The following is a 12,500-nucleotide window of genomic DNA, read 5'->3' as shown; positions in this document are numbered from 1 at the left end:
GACACACACACACACACACACACACACACACACACACACACACACACACACACACACACACACACACACACACACACACACACACACTCATTAAAACATGTATAGATATACAAACCCCATTAAACACCATTAAACACCAATAAACACCATTAAACCCCATTAAACCCCATTAAACACCATTAAACACCATTAAACCCCATTAAACACCATTAAACACCATTAAACCCCATTAAACACCATTAAACACCATTAAACCCCATTAAACACCATTAAACCCCATTAAACACCATTAAACACCATTAAACACCATTAAACACCATTAAACCCCATTAAACACCAATAAACACCATTAAACCCCATTAAACACCATTAAACCCCATTAAACACCATTAAACACCATTAAACACCATTAAACACCATTAAACCCCATTAAACACCATTAAACCCCATTAAACACCATTAAACCCCATTAAACACCATTAAACACCATTAAACCCCATTAAACACCATTAAACCCCATTAAACACCATTAAACACCATTAAACACCATTAAACACCATTAAACCCCATTAAACACCATTAAACACCATTAAACACCATTAAACAACTTGTTTTGTTTGTCAGCAACATTTTCCTCTTTACCATCAGGTCAAGACAGACGCAGAAACTGGTGTGTGTGTGTTGTTAGGTGTGTGTGTGTTGCTAGGTGTGTGTGTGTGTGTGTTGTTAGGTGTGTGTGTGTTGCTAGGTGTGTGTGTGTGTGTGTTGTTAGGCATGTGAGTGTGTGTTAGGTGTGTGTGTGTTGTTAGGTGTGTGTGTGTTGTTAGGTGTGTGTGTGTTGTTAGGTGTGTGTGTGTTGCTAGGCGTGTGTGTGTGTGTGTTGTTAGGCGTGTGAGTGTGTGTTAGGTGTGTGAGTGTTGTTAGGTGTGTGTGTTGTTAGGTGTGTGTGTGTGTTGTTAGGTGTGTGTGTGTGTTGTTAGGTGTGTTGTTGGGTGTGTGTGTGTTGCTAGGTGTGTGTGTGTTGTTAGGCGTGTGAGTGTGTGTTAGGTGTGTGTGTGTTGCTAGGTGTGTGTGTGTGTGTTGTTAGGTGTGTGAGTGTGTGTTAGGTGTGTGTGTGTTGCTAGGTGTGTGTGTGTGTTAGTTACCCTGTACAGGCTGTGTGTGTTGGTAGACCACCCTGTACCCCTCCACTACCCTGTTAGAAGGCTGTGTGTGTTGCTAGGTGTGTGTGTTAGTTACCCTGTACAGGCTGTGTGTGTTGTTAGGTGTGTGTGTGTTGCTAGGTGTGTGTGTTAGTTACCCTGTACAGGCTGTGTGGGCTGGTAGACCACCATGTACCCCTCCACTACCCTGTTAGAAGGCTGTGTGTGTGTGTTAGTTACCCTGTACAGGCTGTGTGTGTGTGTTAGGTGTGTGTGTGTTGTTAGGTGTGTGTGTGTTGCTAGGTGTGTGTGTTAGTTACCCTGTACAGGCTGTGTGGGTTGGTAGACCACCCTGTACCCCTCCACTACCCCGTTAGAAGCGCTGGGCGCCCCCCAGGAGACGTTGACACTCCATCCTGTCACCTCCGAAAACGACAGGAAACTGGGCTGGCTGGGGGCTGGGGGGGGGGGGGGAAGAGGTTACACAGGTCATCATTACATTCATACCATCTAGATGTTCTACTTTAATAACACAACTAGAAACTGCAGACCTGGGATCAGATACTATTAGATGTGTGTGTAAACTCTCTGTGTCTGCTTTAGACAGAGCAGACCTGGGATCAGATACTATTAGATATGATAAAACATACGCTTCCCAGGGTTAACTGGGTGGTTAGGGGTTAGAGGTTAGAGTTTAGGGAACCTACCGGCCTGTAGGGTCTTGGCCTCCCGGGGTTAGAGGTTAGGGGTTAGAGGTTAGGGAACCTACCAGCCTGTAGGGTCTTGGCGCCCCGGGGTTAGAGGTTAGGGGTTAGAGGTTAGGGAACCTACCAGCCTGTAGGGTCTTGGCGCCCCGGGGTTAGAGGTTAGGGGTTAGAGGTTAGGGGTTAGAGGTTAGGGGTTAGAGGTTAGGGAACCTACCAGCCTGTAGGGTCTTGGCGCCCCGGGGTTCGCTGGGCGGGCCGTCTCCAGCCACGTTGAAGGCAGACAGCGTGACGAGGTAGGACGTGTAACACGTGAGGTTGACCAGACGAACACGCGTGTCAGGAACAAACACCACCGTCACCTTCTCTGTCTCGTTCTGTCTGTCACCCTGCCAGTAGTGGATCTGATCACAGCACAGGAAACAGGAAGAAGTCGCACACAGGAAGTGAAGTGAGACCCATTTTATACTGACTCATAACCCTGAAAGGTACACATGCTCAATATTCTGCTGTTGACTTGACTTCTGATGTGTTGACCTGATGTATCCATCAGAATGATGTAGTGATGTATTCTCTATAACAACATGACCTGATGTATCCAGCAGAATGATGTAGTGATGTATTCTCTATAACAACATGACCTGATGTACCCAGCAGAATGATGTAGTGATGTATTCTCTATAACAACATGACCTGATGTGTCCATCAGAATGATGTAGTGATGTATTCTCTATAACAACATGACCTGATGTGTTGACCTGATGTACCCAGCAGAATGATGTAGTGATGTATTCTCTATAACAACATGACCTGATGTACCCATCAGAATGATGTAGTGATGTATTCTCTATAACAACATGACCTGATGTATTCTCTATAACAACATGACCTGATGTATCCATCAGAATGATGTAGTGATGTATTCTCTATAACAACATGACCTGATGTACCCAGCAGAATGATGTAGTGATGTATTCTCTATAACAACATGACCTGATGTGTCCATCAGAATGATGTAGTGATGTATTCTCTATAACAACATGACCTGATGTATCCATCAGAATGATGTTGTGATGTATTCTCTATAACAACATGACCTGATGTGTCCATCAGAATGATGTAGTGATGTATTCTCTATAACAACATGACCTGATGTATCCATCAGAATGATGTAGTGATGTATTCTCTATAACAACATGACCTGATGTGTCCATCAGAATGATGTAGTGATGTATTCTCTATAACAACATGACCTGATGTACCCAGCAGAATGATGTAGTGATGTATTCTCTATAACAACATGACCTGATGTATCCATCAGAATGATGTAGTGATGTATTCTCTATAACAACATGACCTGATGTACCCAGCAGAATGATGTAGTGATGTATTCTCTATAACAACATGACCTGATGTATTCTCTATAACAACATGACCTGATGTACCCAGCAGAATGATGTAGTGATGTATTCTCTATAACAACATGACCTGATGTGTCCATCAGAATGATGTAGTGATGTATTCTCTATAACAACATGACCTGATGGACCCAGCAGAATGATGTAGTGATGTATTCTCTATAACAACATGACCTGATGTATCCAGCAGAATGATGTAGTGATGTATTCTCTATAACAACATGACCTGATGTACCCAGCAGAATGATGTAGTGATGTATTCTCTATAACAACATGACCTGATGTGTCCATCAGAATGATGTAGTGATGTATTCTCTATAACAACATGACCTGATGTGTTGACCTGATGTACCCAGCAGAATGATGTAGTGATGTATTCTCTATAACAACATGACCTGATGTGTCCATCAGAATGATGTAGTGATGTATTCTCTATAACAACATGACCTGATGGACCCAGCAGAATGATGTAGTGATGTATTCTCTATAACAACATGACCTGATGTATCCAGCAGAATGATGTAGTGATGTATTCTCTATAACAACATGACCTGATGTACCCAGCAGAATGATGTAGTGATGTATTCTCTATAACAACATGACCTGATGTGTCCATCAGAATGATGTAGTGATGTATTCTCTATAACAACATGACCTGATGTGTTGACCTGATGTACCCAGCAGAATGATGTAGTGATGTATTCTCTATAACAACATGACCTGATGTACCCATCAGAATGATGTAGTGATGTATTCTCTATAACAACATGACCTGATGTATTCTCTATAACAACATGACCTGATGTATCCATCAGAATGATGTAGTGATGTATTCTCTATAACAACATGACCTGATGTACCCAGCAGAATGATGTAGTGATGTATTCTCTATAACAACATGACCTGATGTGTCCATCAGAATGATGTAGTGATGTATTCTCTATAACAACATGACCTGATGTATCCATCAGAATGATGTTGTGATGTATTCTCTATAACAACATGACCTGATGTGTCCATCAGAATGATGTAGTGATGTATTCTCTATAACAACATGACCTGATGTATCCATCAGAATGATGTAGTGATGTATTCTCTATAACAACATGACCTGATGTGTCCATCAGAATGATGTAGTGATGTATTCTCTATAACAACATGACCTGATGTACCCAGCAGAATGATGTAGTGATGTATTCTCTATAACAACATGACCTGATGTATCCATCAGAATGATGTAGTGATGTATTCTCTATAACAACATGACCTGATGTACCCAGCAGAATGATGTAGTGATGTATTCTCTATAACAACATGACCTGATGTATTCTCTATAACAACATGACCTGATGTACCCAGCAGAATGATGTAGTGATGTATTCTCTATAACAACATGACCTGATGTGTCCATCAGAATGATGTAGTGATGTATTCTCTATAACAACATGACCTGATGGACCCAGCAGAATGATGTAGTGATGTATTCTCTATAACAACATGACCTGATGTATCCATCAGAATGATGTAGTGATGTATTCTCTATAACAACATGACCTGATGTACCCATCAGAATGATGTAGTGATGTATTCTCTATAACAACATGACCTGATGTACCCAGCAGAATGATGTAGTGATGTATTCTCTATAACAACATGACCTGATGTACCCAGCAGAATGATGTAGTGATGTATTCTCTATAACAACATGACCTGATGTATTCTCTATAACAACATGACCTGATGTATCCATCAGAATGATGTAGTGATGTATTCTCTATAACAACATGACCTGATGTATCCATCAGAATGATGTAGTGATGTATTCTCTATAACAACATGACCTGATGTATTCTCTATAACAACATGACCTGATGTGTCCATCAGAATGATGTAGTGATGTATTCTCTATAACAACATGACCTGATGTACCCATCAGAATGATGTAGTGATGTATTCTCTATAACAACATGACCTGATGTACCCAGCAGAATGATGTAGTGATGTATTCTCTATAACAACATGACCTGATGTACCCAGCAGAATGATGTAGTGATGTATTCTCTATAACAACATGACCTGATGTATTCTCTATAACAACATGACCTGATGTATCCATCAGAATGATGTAGTGATGTATTCTCTATAACAACATGACCTGATGTATTCTCTATAACAACATGACCTGATGTATCCATCAGAATGATGTAGTGATGTATTCTCTATAACAACATGACCTGATGTATTCTCTATAACAACATGACCTGATGTATCCATCAGAATGATTTAGTGATGTATTCTCTATAACAACATGACCTGATGTACCCAGCAGAATGATGTAGTGATGTATTCTCTATAACAACATGACCTGATGTATTCTCTATAACAACATGACCTGATGTATCCATCAGAATGATGTAGTGATGTATTCTCTATAACAACATGACCTGATGTATTCTCTATAACAACATGACCTGATGTGTCCATCAGAATGATGTAGTGATGTATTCTCTATAACAACATGACCTGATGTATTCTCTATAACAACATGACCTGATGTATCCATCAGAATGATGTAGTGATGTATTCTCTATAACAACATGACCTGATGTATTCTCTATAACAACATGACCTGATGTATCCATCAGAATGATGTAGTGATGTATTCTCTATAACAACATGATCTGATGTACCCATCAGAATGATGTAGTGATGTATTCTCTATAACAACATGACCTGATGTACCCAGCAGAATGATGTAGTGATGTATTCTCTATAACAACATGACCTGATGTATCCATCAGAATGATGTAGTGATGTAATCTCTATAACAACATGACCTGATGTATCCATCAGAATGATGTAGTGATGTATTCTCTATAACAACATGACCTGATGTATTCTCTATAACAACATGACCTGATGTATCCATCAGAATGATGTAGTGATGTATTCTCTATAACAACATGACCTGATGTACCCAGCAGAATGATGTAGTGATGTATTCTCTATAACAACATGACCTGATGTGTCCATCAGAATGATGTAGTGATGTATTCTCTATAACAACATGACCTGATGTACCCAGCAGAATGATGTAGTGATGTATTCTCTATAACAACATGACCTGATGTGTCCATCAGAATGATGTAGTGATGTATTCTCTATAACAACATGACCTGATGTATTCTCTATAACAACATGACCTGATGTATTCTCTATAACAACATGACCTGATGTATCCATCAGAATGATGTAGTGATGTATTCTCTATAACAACATGACCTGATGTGTCCATCAGAATGATGTAGTGATGTATTCTCTATAACAACATGACCTGATGTGTCCATCAGAATGATGTAGTGATGTATTCTCTATAACAACATGACCTGATGTGTTGACCTGATGTACCCATCAGAATGATGTAGTGATGTATTCTCTATAACAACATGACCTGATGTGTCCATCAGAATGATGTAGTGATGTATTCTCTATAACAACATGACCTGATGTGTCCATCAGAATGATGTAGTGATGTATTCTCTATAACAACATGACCTGATGTGTCCATCAGAATGATGTAGTGATGTATTCTCTATAACAACATGACCTGATGTGTCCATCAGAATGATGTAGTGATGTATTCTCTATAACAACATGACCTGATGTGTCCATCAGAATGATGTAGTGATGTATTCTCTATAACAACATGACCTGATGTACCCAGCAGAATGATGTAGTGATGTATTCTCTATAACAACATGACCTGATGTGTCCATCAGAATGATGTAGTGATGTATTCTCTATAACAACATGACCTGATGTACCCAGCAGAATGATGTAGTGATGTATTCTCTATAACAACATGACCTGATGTACCCAGCAGAATGATGTAGTGATGTATTCTCTATAACAACATGACCTGATGTACCCAGCAGAATGATGTAGTGATGTATTCTCTATAACAACATGACCTGATGTGTCCATCAGAATGATGTAGTGATGTATTCTCTATAACAACATGACCTGATGTACCCAGCAGAATGATGTCGTGATGTATTCTCTATAACAACATGACCTGATGTACCCAGCAGAATGATGTAGTGATGTATTCTCTATAACAACATGACCTGATGTGTCCATCAGAATGATGTAGTGATGTATTCTCTATAACAACATGACCTGATGTGTCCATCAGAATGATGTAGTGATGTATTCTCTATAACAACATGACCTGATGTATTCTCTATAACAACATGACCTGATGTATCCATCAGAATGATGTAGTGATGTATTCTCTATAACAACATGACCTGATGTACCCAGCAGAATGATGTAGTGATGTATTCTCTATAACAACATGACCTGATGTATCCATCAGAATGATGTAGTGATGTATTCTCTATAACAACATGAGCTGATGTATCCATCAGAATGATGTAGTGATGTATTCTCTATAACAACATGACCTGATGTGTCCATCAGAATGATGTAGTGATGTATTCTCTATAACAACATGACCTGATGTACCCAGCAGAATGATGTAGTGATGTATTCTCTATAACAACATGACCTGATGTATCCATCAGAATGATGTAGTGATGTATTCTCTATAACAACATGACCTGATGTACCCAGCAGAATGATGTAGTGATGTATTCTCTATAACAACATGACCTGATGTATTCTCTATAACAACATGACCTGATGTACCCAGCAGAATGATGTAGGGATGTATTCTCTATAACAACATGACCTGATGTGTCCATCAGAATGATGTAGTGATGTATTCTCTATAACAACATGACCTGATGTACCCAGCAGAATGATGTAGTGATGTATTCTCTATAACAACATGACCTGATGTATCCATCAGAATGATGTAGTGATGTATTCTCTATAACAACATGACCTGATGTATCCATCAGAATGATGTAGTGATGTATTCTCTATAACAACATGACCTGATGTACCCAGCAGAATGATGTAGTGATGTATTCTCTATAACAACATGACCTGATGTGTCCATCAGAATGATGTAGTGATGTATTCTCTATAACAACATGACCTGATGTGTCCATCAGAATGATGTTGTGATGTATTCTCTATAACAACATGACCTGATGTGTTGACCTGATGTACCCAGCAGAATGATGTAGTGATGTATTCTCTATAACAACATGACCTGATGTACCCATCAGAATGATGTAGTGATGTATTCTCTATAACAACATGACCTGATGTACCCAGCAGAATGATGTAGTGATGTATTCTCTATAACAACATGACCTGATGTATTCTCTATAACAACATGACCTGATGTATCCATCAGAATGATGTAGTGATGTATTCTCTATAACAACATGACCTGATGTGTCCATCAGAATGATGTAGTGATGTATTCTCTATAACAACATGACCTGATGTGTTGACCTGATGTACCCAGCAGAATGATTTAGTGATGTATTCTCTATAACAACATGACCTGATGTACCCAGCAGAATGATGTAGTGATGTATTCTCTATAACAACATGACCTGATGTATTCTCTATAACAACATGACCTGATGTATCCATCAGAATGATGTAGTGATGTATTCTCTATAACAACATGACCTGATGTATTCTCTATAACAACATGACCTGATGTATCCATCAGAATGATGTAGTGATGTATTCTCTATAACATCATGACCTGATGTATCCATCAGAATGATGTAGTGATGTATTCTATAACAACATGACCTGATGTATTCTCTATAACAACATGACCTGATGTATCCATCAGAATGATGTAGTGATGTATTCTCTATAACAACATGACCTGATGTATTCTCTATAACAACATGACCTGATGTATCCATCAGAATGATGTAGTGATGTATTCTCTATAACAACATGACCTGATGTACCCAGCAGAATGATGTAGTGATGTATTCTCTATAACAACATGACCTGATGTGTCCATCAGAATGATGTAGTGATGTATTCTCTATAACAACATGACCTGATGTACCCAGCAGAATGATGTAGTGATGTATTCTCTATAACAACATGACCTGATGTACCCAGCAGAATGATGTAGTGATGTATTCTCTATAACAACATGACCTGATGTGTCCATCAGAATGATGTAGTGATGTATTCTCTATAACAACATGACCTGATGTATTCTCTATAACAACATGACCTGATGTATTCTCTATAACAACATGACCTGATGTATCCATCAGAATGATGTAGTGATGTATTCTCTATAACAACATGACCTGATGTGTCCATCAGAATGATGTAGTGATGTATTCTCTATAACAACATGACCTGATGTGTCCATCAGAATGATGTAGTGATGTATTCTCTATAACAACATGACCTGATGTGTTGACCTGATGTACCCATCAGAATGATGTAGTGATGTATTCTCTATAACAACATGACCTGATGTGTCCATCAGAATGATGTAGTGATGTATTCTCTATAACAACATGACCTGATGTGTCCATCAGAATGATGTAGTGATGTATTCTCTATAACAACATGACCTGATGTGTCCATCAGAATGATGTAGTGATGTATTCTCTATAACAACATGACCTGATGTGTCCATCAGAATGATGTAGTGATGTATTCTCTATAACAACATGACCTGATGTGTCCATCAGAATGATGTAGTGATGTATTCTCTATAACAACATGACCTGATGTACCCAGCAGAATGATGTAGTGATGTATTCTCTATAACAACATGACCTGATGTGTCCATCAGAATGATGTAGTGATGTATTCTCTATAACAACATGACCTGATGTACCCAGCAGAATGATGTAGTGATGTATTCTCTATAACAACATGACCTGATGTACCCAGCAGAATGATGTAGTGATGTATTCTCTATAACAACATGACCTGATGTACCCAGCAGAATGATGTAGTGATGTATTCTCTATAACAACATGACCTGATGTGTCCATCAGAATGATGTAGTGATGTATTCTCTATAACAACATGACCTGATGTACCCAGCAGAATGATGTAGTGATGTATTCTCTATAACAACATGACCTGATGTACCCAGCAGAATGATGTAGTGATGTATTCTCTATAACAACATGACCTGATGTGTCCATCAGAATGATGTAGTGATGTATTCTCTATAACAACATGACCTGATGTGTCCATCAGAATGATGTAGTGATGTATTCTCTATAACAACATGACCTGATGTATCCATCAGAATGATGTAGTGATGTATTCTCTATAACAACATGACCTGATGTATTCTCTATAACAACATGACCTGATGTATCCATCAGAATGATGTAGTGATGTATTCTCTATAACAACATGACCTGATGTACCCAGCAGAATGATGTAGTGATGTATTCTCTATAACAACATGACCTGATGTATCCATCAGAATGATGTAGTGATGTATTCTCTATAACAACATGAGCTGATGTATCCATCAGAATGATGTAGTGATGTATTCTCTATAACAACATGACCTGATGTGTCCATCAGAATGATGTAGTGATGTATTCTCTATAACAACATGACCTGATGTACCCAGCAGAATGATGTAGTGATGTATTCTCTATAACAACATGACCTGATGTATCCATCAGAATGATGTAGTGATGTATTCTCTATAACAACATGACCTGATGTACCCAGCAGAATGATGTAGTGATGTATTCTCTATAACAACATGACCTGATGTATTCTCTATAACAACATGACCTGATGTACCCAGCAGAATGATGTAGGGATGTATTCTCTATAACAACATGACCTGATGTGTCCATCAGAATGATGTAGTGATGTATTCTCTATAACAACATGACCTGATGTACCCAGCAGAATGATGTAGTGATGTATTCTCTATAACAACATGACCTGATGTATCCATCAGAATGATGTAGTGATGTATTCTCTATAACAACATGACCTGATGTATCCATCAGAATGATGTAGTGATGTATTCTCTATAACAACATGACCTGATGTACCCAGCAGAATGATGTAGTGATGTATTCTCTATAACAACATGACCTGATGTGTCCATCAGAATGATGTAGTGATGTATTCTCTATAACAACATGACCTGATGTGTCCATCAGAATGATGTTGTGATGTATTCTCTATAACAACATGACCTGATGTGTTGACCTGATGTACCCAGCAGAATGATGTAGTGATGTATTCTCTATAACAACATGACCTGATGTACCCATCAGAATGATGTAGTGATGTATTCTCTATAACAACATGATCTGATGTACCCAGCAGAATGATGTAGTGATGTATTCTCTATAACAACATGACCTGATGTATTCTCTATAACAACATGACCTGATGTATCCATCAGAATGATGTAGTGATGTATTCTCTATAACAACATGACCTGATGTGTCCATCAGAATGATGTAGTGATGTATTCTCTATAACAACATGACCTGATGTGTTGACCTGATGTACCCAGCAGAATGATTTAGTGATGTATTCTCTATAACAACATGACCTGATGTACCCAGCAGAATGATGTAGTGATGTATTCTCTATAACAACATGACCTGATGTATTCTCTATAACAACATGACCTGATGTATCCATCAGAATGATGTAGTGATGTATTCTCTATAACAACATGACCTGATGTATTCTCTATAACAACATGACCTGATGTATCCATCAGAATGATGTAGTGATGTATTCTCTATAACATCATGACCTGATGTATCCATCAGAATGATGTAGTGATGTATTCTCTATAACAACATGACCTGATGTATTCTCTATAACAACATGACCTGATGTATCCATCAGAATGATGTAGTGATGTATTCTCTATAACAACATGACCTGATGTATTCTCTATAACAACATGACCTGATGTATCCATCAGAATGATGTAGTGATGTATTCTCTATAACAACATGACCTGATGTACCCAGCAGAATGATGTAGTGATGTATTCTCTATAACAACATGACCTGATGTGTCCATCAGAATGATGTAGTGATGTATTCTCTATAACAACATGACCTGATGTACCCAGCAGAATGATGTAGTGATGTATTCTCTATAACAACATGACCTGATGTACCCAGCAGAATGATGTAGTGATGTATTCTCTATAACAACATGACCTGATGTGTCCATCAGAATGATGTAGTGATGTATTCTCTATACAACATGACCTGATGTACCCAGCAGAATGATGTAGTGATGTATTCTCT

General features: G+C 38.5%; 1 protein-coding gene across 1 annotated transcript in view; it reads right to left on the bottom strand.

The window, feature by feature from the left end:
* The window catches only part of LOC135570746 (protein sidekick-1-like), a gene marked incomplete at its 5' end in the record, with an annotated part of 232,699 nt that overhangs the window by 31,591 nt on the left and 188,608 nt on the right, over window positions 1-12,500 (bottom strand). The window contains 2 exon segments of the mRNA XM_065016697.1: window positions 1,463-1,600; window positions 2,064-2,250. Coding sequence (XP_064872769.1) covers window positions 1,463-1,600; window positions 2,064-2,250 — 325 coding nt within the window.

The sequence above is a fragment of the Oncorhynchus nerka genome, unplaced genomic scaffold (assembly GCF_034236695.1).
Source record: "Oncorhynchus nerka isolate Pitt River unplaced genomic scaffold, Oner_Uvic_2.0 unplaced_scaffold_906, whole genome shotgun sequence".
Classification (NCBI taxonomy): Eukaryota; Metazoa; Chordata; class Actinopteri; order Salmoniformes; family Salmonidae; genus Oncorhynchus; species Oncorhynchus nerka.
This window is presented reverse-complemented; position numbering and strand designations above follow the sequence as displayed.